This window comes from Molothrus aeneus, chromosome 25, assembly GCF_037042795.1.
Source record: "Molothrus aeneus isolate 106 chromosome 25, BPBGC_Maene_1.0, whole genome shotgun sequence".
Taxonomy (NCBI): Eukaryota; Metazoa; Chordata; class Aves; order Passeriformes; family Icteridae; genus Molothrus; species Molothrus aeneus.
Genome location: NC_089670.1, coordinates 2,111,941 through 2,128,274, shown reverse-complemented (window position 1 = coordinate 2,128,274; position 16,334 = coordinate 2,111,941). Strand labels below are relative to the sequence as shown.

The 16,334-nt window shown below is 43.6% G+C and overlaps 1 protein-coding gene across 1 annotated transcript; it reads right to left on the bottom strand.

Annotated features, from left to right (window-relative positions):
* Positions 1 to 1,345: 1,345 nt before the first annotated feature.
* Positions 1,346 to 15,642, bottom strand: LOC136566473 (myosin-1B-like). The gene is made up of 38 exons (XM_066565628.1): positions 15,439 to 15,642; positions 15,208 to 15,351; positions 14,960 to 15,116; positions 14,327 to 14,354; positions 14,115 to 14,229; positions 13,943 to 14,035; positions 13,781 to 13,844; positions 13,600 to 13,698; positions 13,391 to 13,494; positions 13,166 to 13,304; positions 12,702 to 12,820; positions 12,461 to 12,610; positions 11,714 to 11,884; positions 11,166 to 11,472; positions 10,908 to 10,987; positions 10,380 to 10,467; positions 10,168 to 10,285; positions 9,363 to 9,486; positions 9,143 to 9,279; positions 8,783 to 9,038; positions 7,649 to 7,891; positions 7,367 to 7,543; positions 7,140 to 7,285; positions 6,962 to 7,052; positions 6,485 to 6,874; positions 6,228 to 6,354; positions 5,873 to 5,991; positions 5,429 to 5,625; positions 4,882 to 5,065; positions 4,630 to 4,795; positions 4,332 to 4,456; positions 3,837 to 4,145; positions 3,492 to 3,695; positions 2,705 to 2,830; positions 2,440 to 2,610; positions 2,244 to 2,348; positions 2,006 to 2,101; positions 1,346 to 1,498 (listed from the first exon to the last, which is right to left on the bottom strand). Exons 1-38 carry the CDS (start codon positions 15,640 to 15,642, stop codon positions 1,346 to 1,348), a joined length of 5,826 nt encoding a protein of 1,941 aa, XP_066421725.1.
* Between the last annotated feature and the right edge of the window lie 692 nt (positions 15,643 to 16,334).

Here is a 16,334-nt window from a genome sequence, read left to right as displayed (position 1 = left end):
CAAATGTTATTTTCATATTTAATTATGAATGTTTATAATATTAAAGCAGTGGTCTTACAGCACTTGTAGACTGGCTGAAGGATTAGAAAGGATATCCAAAAGGGACATATGAAGGTCAGAAGGACTGACAGTTCTGGTGGGATGCCCAAAGATGTTTAGGACTTGCTTTAAATAAACAGCAAGTTTGAGAGAGCTAAAGCTTGTCACAAAATACCAACCATGTCAGTACCCCAGTCTGTGTCTGGCAAAAACAAGTTTATCAGAAGCAGGAGAACCTATCCAGCTTTGCTTCTAATTTACCAGGCCCTTAGACACATAGAATGTAATCCCAAACTATCTAATTTACTTACCCATCCATTAAAGTGTGATCATTATTTAGATACCTTATCCAACCAATGTTGTACTTTATCTTACATTTCCAATCAACATATAAATGTGGACTGTCTAGTTCAGCTTAATGCAAAATACGATATTGTGGGCTAATAATCAGTTCTTGGGAAAATGAGCAGGCACAGTATGTTGAGAATGACAATAAACAGAACAGAACAGTTAGGTTGTGGACAGAGCAGAAGGGTTGAATCTAGAAAGGCAGTGGAAGGTTTCAATGAAATTATAAATAGAGTCCTTAATCTTAGCTATTCTTTCTTTTCTTATAGAATTTTAAATGTGGATTCTTCTCACACATCCTACACGGGAATGGATATAATTTTGTGCTATGCATGAAAAAGAATTACTTCAGAGAAAGGGAGTGGGGATATCTCTCCATGTTCCACTTCCTCCCCATGTTGGTTTGACTGCTTGTCACTGCTTGGAATGAAATTTGAGTTTCCCATACTTTTAATCTTAACCAAATAAGCAATATTTTTCAATGAATAAAAATTATATATATGTGTAGTTATATACATATTTATATATATATGTGTGTGTGTGTGTGCGTATGCTAAATGCTACAGGAATCTTTACTCCTGTTATTTTATTTTTTTTCTAAGAAGACGAAAATCACTTGAAACAATGTAGTCTTAGTCCATTAAAAAATGCATTCTTCTCATTGCTAGAGAAATAAAAATCCATATAATTATTACCATTCTTCATGCATTTTTAAAGATGCAAATGCAAAATGTTTTGATCTTTGATATACTTTTAAATGTGAAGATGAACTGTGTACATGTACTTCAAAAGTAATGAATACTAGAATAAATGAATAAATAAAGCATCATAGTCACTGTTCATATGCAAGGGTCTCTACTCTCTTTATTACCTAGACATAAATGATAATTACTAAAGAAAGCAACATAGAGGTTTACATTTTATGCATGCCTCAGGTCACTTTTTATTCTTGGGAACCTCATTCCTCTTCTTCTATCTTCTTGTGAATCTCGCGGCTCTTGGCTCGGAGCTTGTTGACCTGTGACTCTGCAATGTCAGCCCGCTCCTCGGCCTCCTCCAGCTCGTGCTGGATCTTGCGGAACTTGGACAGGTTGACATTGGACAGCTCCTCCTGTGTGGGGAAAGGGAGTTGGGAAAAAAAAACAGGCAGCGTGTTGGACATTTATTAACGTAAAAGTGGGCAAACAAAAATTCAAATGTCACAGCTGGGCTAGAGGAGCAGATTCAAAACCAAGATGAGAAGCGGCTCAGGGTGTTATTTGTGTCAGAAGAGAAAAGAATACTGGAATGTCAAAAAGATATTATACACAGCATGGTCTAGGAGGGGTTCATGTCATAGTCCTGAATACACAGACTGACAGCTGTTTCTGGTATCCAGAGCAAGGTATAAGGAAAGAAATAGAGTCGGAAATGAGGCTTACAGCAAAACACATAGGGTTGGGGAAGTATATGTCCTCCCAAACCCAGCAAGTCTTACTCTCACATTCCCCATTGTATCAAAATATCATCATGTTGCATCAAAACAGTGAAGGTTTCAAAAAGCTATACAGAGGAAAACATGAAGACAGAATTCCACCTCCATCAGAAGAAAGTCTGGTTTGGAGAAACTGGTACTTACAGCCTCCTCAGCTTGTCTCTTGTAGGATTTCACTTTCATTTGCAGCTTGTCCACCAGATCCTGCAGCCTGAGCACATTCTTCCTGTCTTCCTCAGACTAAAGCAGTTGGCAAACACAATAGAGAGTCAATTCTTGGTTCAGCATCATGTGAGGTTAACAATTGTCCTTGGGGATGGTGTGGGCAAAATGTGACTCACTGTGAGAAAGCCCAGTGAGAGCAGGAGAGCTCCTGCCTTACCTGGTAGGTGAGTTCCTTCACCCTGCGCTCGTACTTGCGCACACCCTTCACGGCTTCAGCGCTGCGCTTCTGCTCAGCATCAACCTCCCCTTCCAGCTCCCGCACCTGCAAGGACAAGCCCAGCCCTGCAGCTGCCCTGGCAATGTCTCTCCAAGGAGGGACACGCTCACTCAGGCACAGCCCCAGCCCTACACACCCTGGCCTCCAGCTTCTGGATCTGCTTCTTCCCTCCCTTCAGTGCCAGCTGCTCGGCCTCTTCCAGACGGTGCTGCAGGTCCTTCACTGTCTGGTCCAGGTTCTTCTTCATCCTCTCCAGGTGGGCACTGGTGTCCTGCTCCTTCTTCAGCTCTTCTGCCATCATGGCCGCCTGATCAGAGCAAAAGGTCAAAGCCATTTTGGGACTGGAGATATTTTGGGGAGACTACATTCACCATCAGCAATGCCAGGAGCACCCAACTCACATCTGTGATGGCCTTCTTGGCCTTCTCCTCAGCATTGCGGGCTTCCTGGATGGTATCCTCCATTTCACCCTGGATCTGGGCAATGTCAGTTTCCAGCTTCTTCTTGGTGTTGATCAGGCTGGTGTTCTGTTGAAGAGCATGAACATGACTTTTTATTTTTTTGTTACCTTGCAGTATTATATCAAGTACAGCATAAGTGGGTTTTTTTAATATAGATTCTGCCATCAGGTCACAATGGATTCCAAGAAAACTACTGTTGTAGTTATTAATTTCTCAGGTATGATGTGCTTTGGTATTTCATGAGCATCCTCTAAGTCTTCTCTCAGACAACAAGAAAGGAATTTAGACTGAAAAATTACAATAATGCTTTCCTTACCATGTTCACTCTAGTGACCATAAAAATTTGAGATGGTTCTGTAGAATACTTATAGTGACATTGTTAAATTACATTAATGACAGAGTTGGTGTGGTCCTTTTTTGCTCATGGTCAGCCTACATTTGCCTTTAAAGTCTCAAATGGAAATGTGAAAGGTGTTGAACTCAAGTAAAAGAGGAAGAACCTCACAAACTTCTCTGGATTTACTAAGGTATCTATACTGTAGTCTACAGGAATTCATACTCTATCTACATCTAAAACAAAAGTCTTAATATTATCTATCACCTATTATTTCTTATTTACTGTGAAAGCCCCTGCATTTAACAAAATACTGTTACAACTCTGCCAGTCTTAAGCTCATTTACATGTATGGAGCAATACTATAAATATTAACTATGTTTATTAACTGACCTGGCTATGGAGGAGCTGAACTCTCTCACTTGCATCCAGAAGCTCCTGCTCAGCCAATTTCCTCGACCGCTCCGTCTGCTCCAGGGCTGCCCGGAGCTCCTCAACTTCAGCCTGCAGCAGGTTTGCTCTGCGCTCCACCATGGCCACCTGCTCCTTCAGGTCATCCTGTGCTCTCACAGCATCATCCAAGTGCAGCTGAGTGTCCTGGAAAGAGAGATATAACAGACTGGGAGGTGTGTGTTTTATATCTTTGTATTTCCTATTTTCCCGTCAACTTAGAACTGAAAGAGTTGTAACAGAGGAAAAAATTTTAGCGATGTCAGAAATCAGCACATTGTGCCATACCTTGAGCACAGCCTGGGTGTTCCTCAGGTTCTTCTGTGCCTCTGCAGCCTGGCGGTTGGCATGGCTCAGCTGGATCTCCATTTCATTCAGGTCTCCCTCCATCTTCTTCTTCAGCCTCAGGGCTTCATTCCTGCTCCTGATCTCAGCATCCAGGGTGCTCTGCATCGAGTCCACAATTCTGAGGTGGTTTCTCTTCATCTGGTCAATCTCCTCATCTTTCTCTGCTATCTTCCTGTCAATCTCAGCCTTCACTTGGTTGAGCTCAAGCTGCAGGCGCAGGATCTTCCCCTCCTCATGTTCCAGGGAGGCCTGGAAAAGTCGACACAAACATTGATAACATTGATAAATGTTCTTCTTCCATTCTAGGGAATTGCAAAATATTTAGTGAGATCTCAGCTTTCTGCACTCCCCAGAAAGAAGAGAGGCCAACCCAGGCCTTGTTAGCCCTATTTCCTCATTTCTTTCCTGCAGACACCAGTGTTTACAGTCATGTACCTCAGCTTCCTCCAGGGAGGCTTGCAGTTCAGATTTCTCCTGCTCAATCTGCTTCTTCACTTTCTCCAGCTCATGAACTGCCTTTCCTCCCTCCGCAATCTGCTCCGTGAGGTCGGAAATCTCCTCTGAAAGGAAGGGAGAAAAGCGCCATGGTCAGGCAGAGAGCTGAATGGAGAAAGGCTCTGGTGCATCAAGGTGCCAGGCAAGATCTTAACGCTACAGGCCGAGAGCTGTTAAGTGTGGCAGGTAGACAAGCTTGTGAGAAAGGCCAGGGAGGAGCAGAGGGCCAGGGACTTACGCTGCAAGTTCTTGTTCTCCCTCTTCATTGTTTCCAGGTGGTCCAAGGACTCCTCATAGGCATTCTTCATCTTGAACAGCTCCGTGCTCAGAGAGCGCGACTCCTTCTGCGAGGCCTCCAGCTCAGCCTGCGTTTCCTCATACTTCTGCTTCCATTCTGCCAGGATCTGAAGAGAAATGGGGGGTGAGTAGGGCTGTGGCCATCACGGGGCCCTGCTCTGACCAGGAGTGCTGGTGCTGAAGGCCAAAAGACCTTGTCAAAGTTCTTCTGCTTCTTATCCAGGGCAGCACAGGCAGCATTGGATCTCTCCACATCAATCATCAGGTCCTCCACTTCATTCTGCAGCCTCTGCTTTGTCTTTTCTAGGGAGGCACATTTGGCATTGACAGCCTCAACATGTTCCTCTGCATCCTGTAGGCGCTGGGCCAGCTTCTTCCTGGAAAGTGGTAATCATAAGTAAAACTGTGGCATGAAGCAGCATGTTTTTCACAAGAGTAAACTTAGCCTCTTGGTATTGTGTGATCCACATTCACAGAGAGGTGTAAGACCTCCGAGACAGCCACTGTATTTTCATGTCTGAATTCTTGAACAATCCTGCAGCAGTTCCCTCTCTGCTGGCTTCTCTCTGCTATTCTGGATCTTTCTGCTTTTCCCCAGCGTGTCCCTGCTTACTATCATATTTTGTCTCTTTGTGACCCCACTCAAAGCAGAACACTGGCTTCTTCCCGACAATGCCACAGTGGGGTCCTCAAATTTCCATCCTTACTCTCTGACAGTGTTCTCGACATTCCCCACATACTTGGCCTCCTCGAGCTCCTCCGTGCGCTGAATCGCGTCCGTCTCGTATTTGGTTCTCCACTGGGCCACTTCACCATTTGCCTTGGACAGGGCTCGCTGAAGCTCTGCCTTGGCCTCCTGCTCCTCCTCATATTGTTCCCGGAGCAAGTCACAGTCGTGGCGAGCGGACTGCAGGCCATGGGCAAGGGCGTTCTTGGCCTTGGTGAGAAGAAAAAACAGTGGGAAAATGAATGGAAATATCATGGGAAATCTCCTTAATGAGAAGATCTTAGGAAGAGTTCTTATGGGAAAGATGTGTGAATTTGCAAAAGAATTAATGGATAGACTGAAGGGAAAGAGATGCTGCTATGGGAAAACTTGCACTCCGTTATCTAAGGGGTTTATTTTTGTCCCTCTCAACTTTTTGATTAACTGATTTCATATACTTAGGAAAAAGGCTTCTCACCTTTATCTCTTCCTCCAGATGCCTCTTGAGTTCCTCAATCTGCTGGGTGAAAGCCTGTTTGCCTCTTGACAGCTGAGAAACCAAAGCATCCTTCTCTTCCACCTGACGTGAATATTCACCTGAGAAAATTTGCAGATACACAACAGTTTTAAGGCCATTGATAGTGACACTGCAAACATTTGGAGATGTAAAGCTAGTGAGTTTTTAGACCATGCTGAAACTTATGATCCCATTTCAAGCATTTCACAGTAGATGTGACACATAGTGTGCTGAAAAAACCACATGCCCAGAAGACTAATTTTTGCAATACCCCTGCGACATTATTGACCTGCACATGTAGATGAGGGTGTCTCACCTGACTCTGTCTGCAGACGAGCTCTTTGAGCATTGAGGTCATTGATCATGCGCTGATGCTCTTCTTCCTTGGACTTAATCTCACTCAGCTGATCTTCCAGAGTGCGGCACATCTTCTCCAGGTTAGCCTGTGTTTTAGAATATGGAAAACAATGCGTTAACCATCTACACTTTAAAGAAAGCAAGGAGCAAGTGTATTCCACCCAGTGGAATACAACCCAGTGTTGTATTCAATGAACCAATAAAATAATTGTGAACCTTGGCTTTGGAGACAGACTCCATGTTGCTGGCCAAGTCATCAATCTCCATCTTCAGCTCACTCTTCTCCTTCTCCAGCTTCTGCTTCACGCGTTGCAGGTTGTCGATCTGCTCGCCCAGCTCAGCTGTGCTGTCCGCGTGCTTCTTGCGCAGGGCGGCAGCCGTGGCTTCGTGCTGCAGCGTGGCCTCTTCCAGGTCACGGCGCATCTTCTGGAACTCTGCCTCACGCTTCTTGTTCATATCAATCTGAGCTGCTGTGGCTCCTCCTGCTTCTTCCAGGCGCTCGCTGATCTCCTCCAGCTCCCTGGACAGGTCAGCGCGATGCTTCTCTGCTTTAGCGCGAGAGGTTCGCTCTGCCTCAATTTCCTCCTCCAGCTCCTCAATGCGGGCCTGCAGAACAGCAGGGACCCTTCACAGCTGTGCCCTCCTCCTGCCTGAGCTCAGCTGAGCAAGGCAGGGCAAGGAACAGAGACTTGCCTGCAGCTCCTTGATCTTCTTCTGAAGTTGCATGCCCAGGGCCTGTTCATCCTCGGTTTTACTCTGGATCTGGCTGATTTCAAAATCTTTCCTTTGGGACAAGTGAACCATGTTAGAGCTCCAAGAAACAAGACAAGTGCTGCAACCCAGCACTCAGGTGCCCCAGAACCACACTTACTTCTTCAGTTTCTCATCCAGCTGCTGCTTATCATTCTCCAAATCCATGATGCTGTCCTGGGCCAGCTTCAGGTCTCCTTCCAGTTTCCTCTTCGCTCTCTCCAGGTCCATGCGCAGTTTCTTCTCTTGCTCCAGGGACCCTTCCAGCTAAACACAACAAGACCATCAGCCCTGTGCCAGCCACATTGGACTCCATACCTGCCCTGTTCCTGCTGTCTGTGTGCTTACATCATCCACTTGCTGTTCCAGCTTGGTCTTGGATTTGGTCAGAGTATTGACTTTGTCTTCCTCTGCCTGCAGGTCATCCAGGGTTTGCTGATGGGCCTCTTGGAGGGCTTTCTTCTCTTTTGTCAGCTTGGCGATGGTCTCGTCCAGAGCTGCCATCTCCTCAGTCAGGTTTTTCACCTTTGAGAAGAAGGGACCAAATATAAATAAAGGAAGCAGCTATAGAAGTCCTGTAATAGCACAGGGCTCTTTTCTGGAGTGCGAGTGACTGGTTCTACCTCATACCTTGTTTTCAGTGGCATGTTTTTCCTTCTCCACCTTGGCCAGTGTTAGCTCAAGGTCATCAATATCTTTCTTCAGCTCTGAACATTCATCCTCCAGCTTCCTCTTCTTGGCTGTCAACTCAGCATTAATTTCTTCTTCATCCTCAGCCCTTTCAGTCACTTCCTTAATTTTGGCTTCCAGCTGGATTTTGGTTTTGATGAGCTGGTCGCACCTTTCCTCTGCATCAGCCAAAGCATCTGCTTCCTAGTAGAGAAACATTCATTTGTTTAATAATCACAACTGTTTGCAAAAGGTGATAGAGAAATGGTATTTCTCACTGAGGAAAAGAAACATGGAATTATTCTTTTTTGTTTTCTTCTATGAATTTGGTTTTTCCATAGACTCTTTTAAATCAGAGCAGGTTTTAATTCTATTTCATTGTTTTGCTCTCATCCATTATTCCCTCCTTTTTTTCTTATGGATAAGATGATAATATCCAGTAGTACTTTTATTTTCAAGAGTTTAGATTACTTTCTGTCAAAGTTAAGTATTGAATATAAATGTGGAGAGATTTTTTTTCTTTATGTTTTCATAAGCTTTTCTTGGCAAGACTGACTTTGAAATAATTTTCTTTGAGTAAGATAAGTTGATATATAGTCTAGGTGCAATCAGAGGTTTCAATTTGAACCTGAGTTTATTTTGAATCTGTATAGCAAACATCTAAATACAGAAGGTAATGTTTAAATATTGACCAATCCCTTGATCTCCCAATGGACTTAGTAGGTACACATAGGGTTGGGAAAGAATGAAGAGGGTTTTTGTGTCCTCCTGGAAAAATGGTTGCAGAAAGATAAGTGACATAACACATATCATAAAAAATGGCATAGAGTCAGTCAATAAAAAATTGACTGAAACCAGAGAAAGTTGTCAAATGAATTGCTCCACAGACTCTATTAACTGTAAATTCTGTACCTCCAGTGACTACACTGGATGTTATATTGTGAGCCTGGAGAAACAGCCCCATGTGCATAGTAACACTCAATGTTCTGAATTCTACCTTCCCTTATTCATGTTAAAATATTTTCTCAGACATTTTATTGTGTAACATGAGAGTTATGTGCTGTGAGGAAGAAGAAATACACTAACGATACTTACAGATTGCACTTGGAGCTGCAGATCATTTTTCTCCTGCATCAGAGATGCCATTTTCTCCTCAAGCTCCTTTCTCTTTGCCTCAGACTTTGCAAGTTCCTCCTTGGTTTTCTCAAACTCTCCCTTCATGTTGGCCATTTCCTTCTCAGACTCTGCACTCTTCAACAGGGGCTTGATCTTGAAGAACAGCTTCATCCATGGCCAGTGTTTGACATTCATGAATGCACGAATGTTGTACTGGATGCAGAAGATGGACTCCCTGAGGCATAATTAAAATGTACAATGAATATTCTCAGTCTGATGAACGTCAGCACTTCCTCCCCAAGCAGAATGACTCTTTAACTGAAGAAGAGGAAGGTGTACCTGCGCTCCACCATTCTCCGGTATTCCACCCTCATCAGGAAGCCCCTGCACCTGGCCTGGGTGCGGGTGATGAGCTGTGCCAGCTTCTCATCCCTCATCTCCTCCAGGAGCCCCAGCAGCCCAGCTTTGAAGAACACCTTGAGAGAGGGAACGTTGCAGCTCATCACTGTCAGGTAGAGAGAGCAAAGCCCAGGCAGGCAGTGAATGGGGGAGTTTGTACCTTGGTGTGTCCAAATTTGTACTGGGTGTGATCCACATCGATTGACCCAAGGAGCTTCTCAGAAGCCTTCTTGCTATCGATGAACTGTCCCTCAGGGATGGCACTGGCATTAAGCACCTTGTATCTGTGGAATTGGCGGAAATAGAAATTAGGAAAATGTCTAGTAATAAGAACATTCTGTTTACTGAAACTAAGAGCAGTGTTTGCAGTAGAACCAGGTTGAGGAAATTGGAATTTCCTTCCTTGTTTAGAGATACCATTCTGATGAAGTCTTAACCTGGTAACAAAATTTAAGGAGACTTTTCCAGTCTTTAGGTGACCAGCCACAATGAAGAAGACATTGATTTCTAGTGAGTTCAATCCATATCCTTTTACTGAAACTATTTTGTAGAAAATTGTTTGAGAGAATCATTGCCACTTTCCTATACCCTCTGTACTGGAGAAAAACCTCTTTCCCTGAAACTTGCAGCTGATGAAATGGCCAAGGAACTCATGGTTTTTAATTTTTACCTGAGTACCTTTTGCTACCAATCCCAGCCTACATTTAATAATCTTGTAATCACTGGCTTCTGCAGCTCTATTGTGCTTCGATACTCAGATGCAGTTAGTGAGGACACCTGACACTATTCATTTCTCAACAATTTTTCTTTTCCATATATGTTGCCTTTTGTTATGCACCTCAAAATTCCCTTTTCTTCTAGTTATAGCCAGAAAGACCTAGTGTTAAAAAATATCCCCAGGTGATAAAATAGTTGGCAGAAAAGTCGTCAGGAAAGACAGAATGGAAATCAGAAGGGAAACTGACCTCTGCTTGAAATCAGCATAGAGGATTCTGCTGGGGAACCCTTTCCTGCAGATCCTGATCCCTTCCAGCACGCCGTTACAGCGCAGCTGGTGCAGCACCAGCTCATGCTCCATGGCACCTAAGCAAGAAGGCAATTATTTGATAATTCATGATAAAACAAAGAGAATAATAGGTGCATCACACTGTTTTTTATTTGTGCTTGGGGTTCTTACCAGGTGTTTTAGACTCGTTGGGGATGATGCAGCGCACAAAATGTGGGTGGGTGCTCCGCAGGTTGGTCATCAGCTTGTTCAGATTCTCCTGTGGGTTCATAAATTAAGGTTTTTAATTAACATATAATACCTCCTCAGTTACTCTTTCAGATGTAAGAAAACTCTTGTAAAACATTAACAGATTTGTAATTCCCAACTACAGCCATTTTTGATGTGAGTTTTCTTCTGCCTTTCACTCTTCAGCAGGAGAGAAAGTCACAAAATTTTGCAATGTGTTTTTATGAGAGTGGGGAATATATCTATATTTTCCTCAGCTGGCCTCAGCCAACTTGATGTCAGCTCATTTATGAATAACTAAATAATTATTCTTGATACAGAAAAATGTCAACACCTGCAGTTAAATGGCCTTATTGCAGCTAGAGTGCGGATTTATGATCTTCAACTCAAAACAAAACAAAGCAAAAAAAACCCCAAACAAATAAACCACAAAAGAAGTAAAGAAGTAGAGAGAATGACTTTGATGCTCACCCTGAAAAGAGCTGAGACAGTCTGGAAAGAAGAACCCTTCTTCTTGCCTCCCTTCTTACCACCACCACCACCACTAGCCTCTGAAGAACACCAAAAATAAAAAGGGAAAAAAAGAGATGGTTTTACAACTTGTTCAGACAACTTGTTCTTATATACCAGTCATGATAAGAATGGAGCATGGAAAAGAACAATAGCTGATATCCATGGTTCTGGTAGAGTCAAGAAATAAACATGAAATAAGAATTTCAAGGAACTGACCTGCCTCTCCTCCAGCAGAGGCAAAGAGTAAAGCCAGGGTCTTCAGGGATGACTTTTGATACAGCCCCACAACAGTTTCATTCAGAGGGTCCTTGTTCTTGTCAAGCCACCCAGAGATGTTGTAGTCCACTGTGCCAGCATAGTGCACCAGGGAGAAGTGGGCCTCAGCCTTGCCTTTGCCTGGCTTGGGCTTCTGGAAATTGTTGGACTTGCCCAGGTGCTGGTCATAGAGCTTGTTCTTGAAAGAGGTGTCAGTTGCCTTGGGGAACATGCACTCCTCTTCCAGGATGGAGAAAATGCCCATGGGCTGGGAGAAATCACAAGAAAGGAGGGAGGACAAGGTGAAAAGGTAAAAAGACTCAGAGATGAAATAACTTCCTGAGTGGGACAATATTACTGCTCTCAGGGATTGCTCTGTTCAACAAATCTAAAATAATACAAACTGATGTATCTGCAGTATCATATTTACCATTTCAAGCTGCATTTAGAAATAGTTATAAAATGACTGCATTTCTGAAAATACCTGACATTGTGAATTACAGAAATACCTTCTCAATGAGCTCAATGCAGGCAGCCAGGTCCATGCCAAAGTCAATGAACTCCCATTCAATGCCCTCCTTCTTGTACTCCTCCTGCTCCAGCACGAACATGTGGTGGTTGAAGAACTGTTGCAGTTTCTCATTGGTGAAGTTGATGCACAGCTGCTCCAGGCTGTTGAACTGCACAATTACAAACCAAGATTATTATGAATGTAAATTAAGGAAGTTATGGATAAAGAACAGTGCTGCCTATTTGTACCAAACACTGGAGGATCTGTAAGTGCTGCATCTTATTTGATCCAGAAGTTTGGAATTTCTGTCAGTGTTTGTCAACCTGAACTTTATATATATATTTATTACTCTAGAAGCTTAGATAATTGTAATAACTCAAATTTTGTCATCTTTGATATCTACTAGACTGTGCTAATTCAGTTACAGGAGAGTCTACACCACAACACTATATCCAACATCCACAAATGTTTTTTTCAAATCATGTCCCAAGCCTTCAGAAAAAAATCTGCATGTAGGGATTTCACTGTCCTAGGTACAAAACAAAAACCTATTTCCAATTAAAACACTGTTAGAATCAGAATGCTCTAGATACACTATAAAAGATCAAGCCATTTATTTAAAAACTAAAACAAACAAACAAACAAACAAACAAAAAACTAACAAACCAGCACCATCCCTTCTGATGTAATTTGTCACATAGCAATTTGATTTTTACAAGCATGCTAATAAGCCCCTGTTCCTTACATCAAAGATCTCAAAGCCAGCAATGTCCAGCACACCAATGAAGTACTGCCTGGGCTGCTTCGTGTCCAGCTGCTGGTTGATACGAACAACCATCCACAGGAACATCTTCTCAAATACTGCCTTTGCCAGGGCACCCACTGAATTGTATACCTAAAATGTAAAACAGAAAGAGTGTAGTTATCATGCAGGACAAAAGAGAAAGTCCAGATAACCTATCCACAAAGCAGGGGGTTGTTGTTACCTGCTGCACAGTTTGGCCCTTGGTCACGTATTCATTCCCCACCTTGACTCGGGGGTAGCAGAGGGCCTTGAGCAGGTCTGCTGAGTTCAGACCCATCAGGTAGGCAGCCTTGTCAGCAACTAAACATCAAAACAATCAGTTGTTAAGGGACCAGTAGACAACACTGTTCCTTTAAAAATATATTAAAGGGCAATTCCAGTAAAAATCAAAAGGGTAAGAAAGATTAAAAAAGGATGCGTGCTACCGGCAGCACTCATTGGGACACACCAGACCTTATAATCTGCATTATTCAAAATAAACTGAGTTCCTCCAGAGAAGTCCTCTGGCTAGGACCCACTGCTATTCTACAATACTGGCACTGGGGAAATGCCCAGGCTGAGTCAATCATTCTGACCCTCACATGCTGCCTTCAACTCAGTGAGTGTTCACTATCTCCTGTGCTCTGGGATGGGTTGTGTTGGTACCTTCGGTGCCATCAGGCTCTGCCTGCTCCTCTCGTTGTTTCTGCTTGAACTTCAGGTTCCCATAGTGCATGACAGCCCCTGTCAGCTTGTAGATGGCTGTTTTCTCATCTGCAGTGAAGCCCAGGATGTCAATGGCACTCTGACAAAAGAGTTGTTAAGGTGAGTACCCCAGCTGTTAAAGGTCAGAGAAATGAAACTTCACCTGAGAAAATTTCTGCTACTTACGTCAGTGGCCATCAGCTCTTCCTGGTCGTTAATGCTGGGAACTGTGATCTCACCTTGACTCACATACAGGTAGTCATAGGGGTTGGTGGTGATCAGTAACATCTCTGAAAAGAAGAACAAAACCGAGCCAGGTCAAATGCAATTGGCACAGAAAAGAATTCAAAGTTGTTCCATGACCTTTTCGTGGAGGAGTTACTGATCTTTCCTACCAATTAGCTCTGGCTTCTTGTTGGACATGATCTGATAAAAGATGTGGTAGCTCCTTTCCGCCTTGAGCTGGAAAGTGACTCTGGACTTCTCCAGCAGATCTGGCAAGGAAGGTAGGACACAGTCAAGCACAAGGAGTGGGGAAGGCTGGAGGGAAGGGGGATCAGGCCAGAAGGGTCTTACATGTTTCAATATCAGCAGAAGCCAGTTTGCCTGTGGCACCAAAATGGATTCTGATGAATTTACCCTGAAAGCAGAAGGAGAGTCAATGGAGATTTCTTTCACCAATCTGGACAGCAAGAATATCCAAATTGGTGTTGGCAGTTGTACCAATTAATAACTCACAAAGCGTGAGGAGTTGTCGTTCCTCACGGTCTTGGCATTTCCAAAGGCCTCCAGCAGTGGGTTGGCGCTGATGATTTGATCCTCAAGTGTCCCCTAGAACAGACGTCTTCTTGTCATGATCTAGCTCATCAAGAAATTGAGTTGTTGCAGGTTTCTAGCCCTGGGACCTCACCTGCATTTTGCCTGAGGTCTGCTCCTCCTTTTTCTTGTCCCCACTGGCTGCAATTGTTGCAAAGTACTGGATGACACGCTTTGTGTTCACAGTCTTCCCAGCCCCGGATTCTCCGCTGCCAAAGCCAAGAGAGAAGCAGAGGGTGCGTGGTCAGGCAGGAGGTGCCCTGGCACCGGGCAGCCCCGCAGGGACCCGCACAGGAGGGTACCTACGTGATCAGGATGGACTGGTTCTCACGATCTGTGAACAAGGCAGAAACAAGTAGACTTTTTAAATGAAGAACTCAAAAATACTGAAAATTAATATAAGTTATGACAAGAAAAACACCTGCCTTTTTTTTTTTGTTTACTTCTAAGTCTTTTTTTCCATTTCAATTCCTTGCAAAGCAATTTGCACTTGCACACTCTCTTGAAACATATTCACAAACATTCCTCCAAATGTTATAGGGAAGGCCCATGGCATTTTTAAAGCCCCCTTCCAGCACAAAACATTCTGCTATTCTATAATGCTTTGCCATGAAATTGAAAACCCTTGAAGAGACATACGCTGCTTCCCTGTTCCAGTCTATAGTCCTTTCCTTCTCTTGCATACAGTAATTTGTTTTAATTTTCTGCTACTCAGACTGCTTTTAGAGCAGCAGAGAAAAAAGAGAGTTAAGACCCATGACAAAGGAATCTTGATCATGTGTAATACTTTGGACTCAACAGCACAGAGAAAGAAAGGAATGAAAAAGGCAGAAGCAAAACTAGCCACAATACGTAATCCTATTCCATTTTTCATGAGAGGGTTTTGTCAAGACAAAACAGAACAGTTGTGATCTGATGCTTATGATGAGAGCCACTCACCAGTCAGCATGAACTGATAGGCGTTGTCAGAGATGGAGAAGATGTGTGGAGGGGCCTCCTGGCGCTTCTTGCCTCGGTAGGCCAACACCACCTCGGGGTTGTACACCGGCAGCCACTTGTAGGGGTTGACGGTGACGCAGAAGAGACCCGAGTAGGTCTGCAAGGAAGGGACACAGCACCTTGGCTTCCCCTGAGGCTGGCCCAGCAGCTGCTGAGGCTGCCCAGAGGAAGCTGCTGCTGCCACTTACGTAGATCATCCAGGCTGCGTAACGCTCTTTGAGGTTGTACAGCACAGCGGGTTCGTGCAGGTGGGTCATCATGGCCATGTCCTCGATTTTGTCATACTTGGGAGGGTTCATGGAGAAGATTTGATCTTCTTTCACAGTTAAGGTCTGTCAGAAGGCAGGAAGGCACATGCATGTCAGCTAAGAGCCAGAGTGAGAATAAACTGCTTTTCATAAATTTTGTATTTTACACACCTCTCCCCCTTCAGTCTTGACCGTGACTTTGCCTGATTCCCTGCTCTGGATAGTGCTCTTCACATAGGACTCCTTTGCATGTACCACGAAGACAGATGTCTTGGCATCAAAAGGTTTATTCTGGGCCTCAATTCTCTCCTTCTCTGACTTTCGGAGGTAAGGGGCTGCCTCCCCAAAGATGGCCATCTCAGCGTCCGAAGACATGGCTGCGGTTTACCGCGTGCAGCAAGGCACGGTGCTGAAATGGAGAGAGAGTTCTGATTGAAGGGGGAAATTTCTTTTTAGCAGCTACCTGAGGCTTTGTAGTGTTCTTCTGTGCCTGTTATAACAGACTTCCTCTCTGCTTTACCTGGTTTTTACCGTAGATGTCTTTTAGTTTACTTTATTCTTAAAGATAGGTTTGTTTGATTGAGGTCAAGGTTTTTTCCCTTTTTCCAGTTTACAGTTTCAGTTCATTAGATCTCATTGTGTTTTAGAAGGCTATGCAGAAAATTAGGTTGATTGGAAGATTCAGTGGTAATCAAATACCAAAAATACCAGAAATACTCTTCTGCAAAAGCAGAAGATACCAAGAGAAGTCATCTTATCATCTTATCAAAATTATGAAAGCCCACTTATATTCTTTCTCTCTCTCATTTCAGCCCTTGTAATTTGTGCCAATTATAGAGTCGGAGTATCATCAGGGAACAGATGTGGAGTAAGCAGAAGCAGAGGTCTGAGTTGTCTATGCAAACCTTTTTCATCTGTAGAGAAATCAGAGTTTTGTTTTCTCCAATTGCTCTGCCTTTTCCTGTTCAAGCTCACCCTTTAATATTAACTTGTATAGACAAATGAAAACTTCTCAATAAAAAGCATTTGGAGGGATTTGAGAAAATCTTAACTACACACGTGCTCTT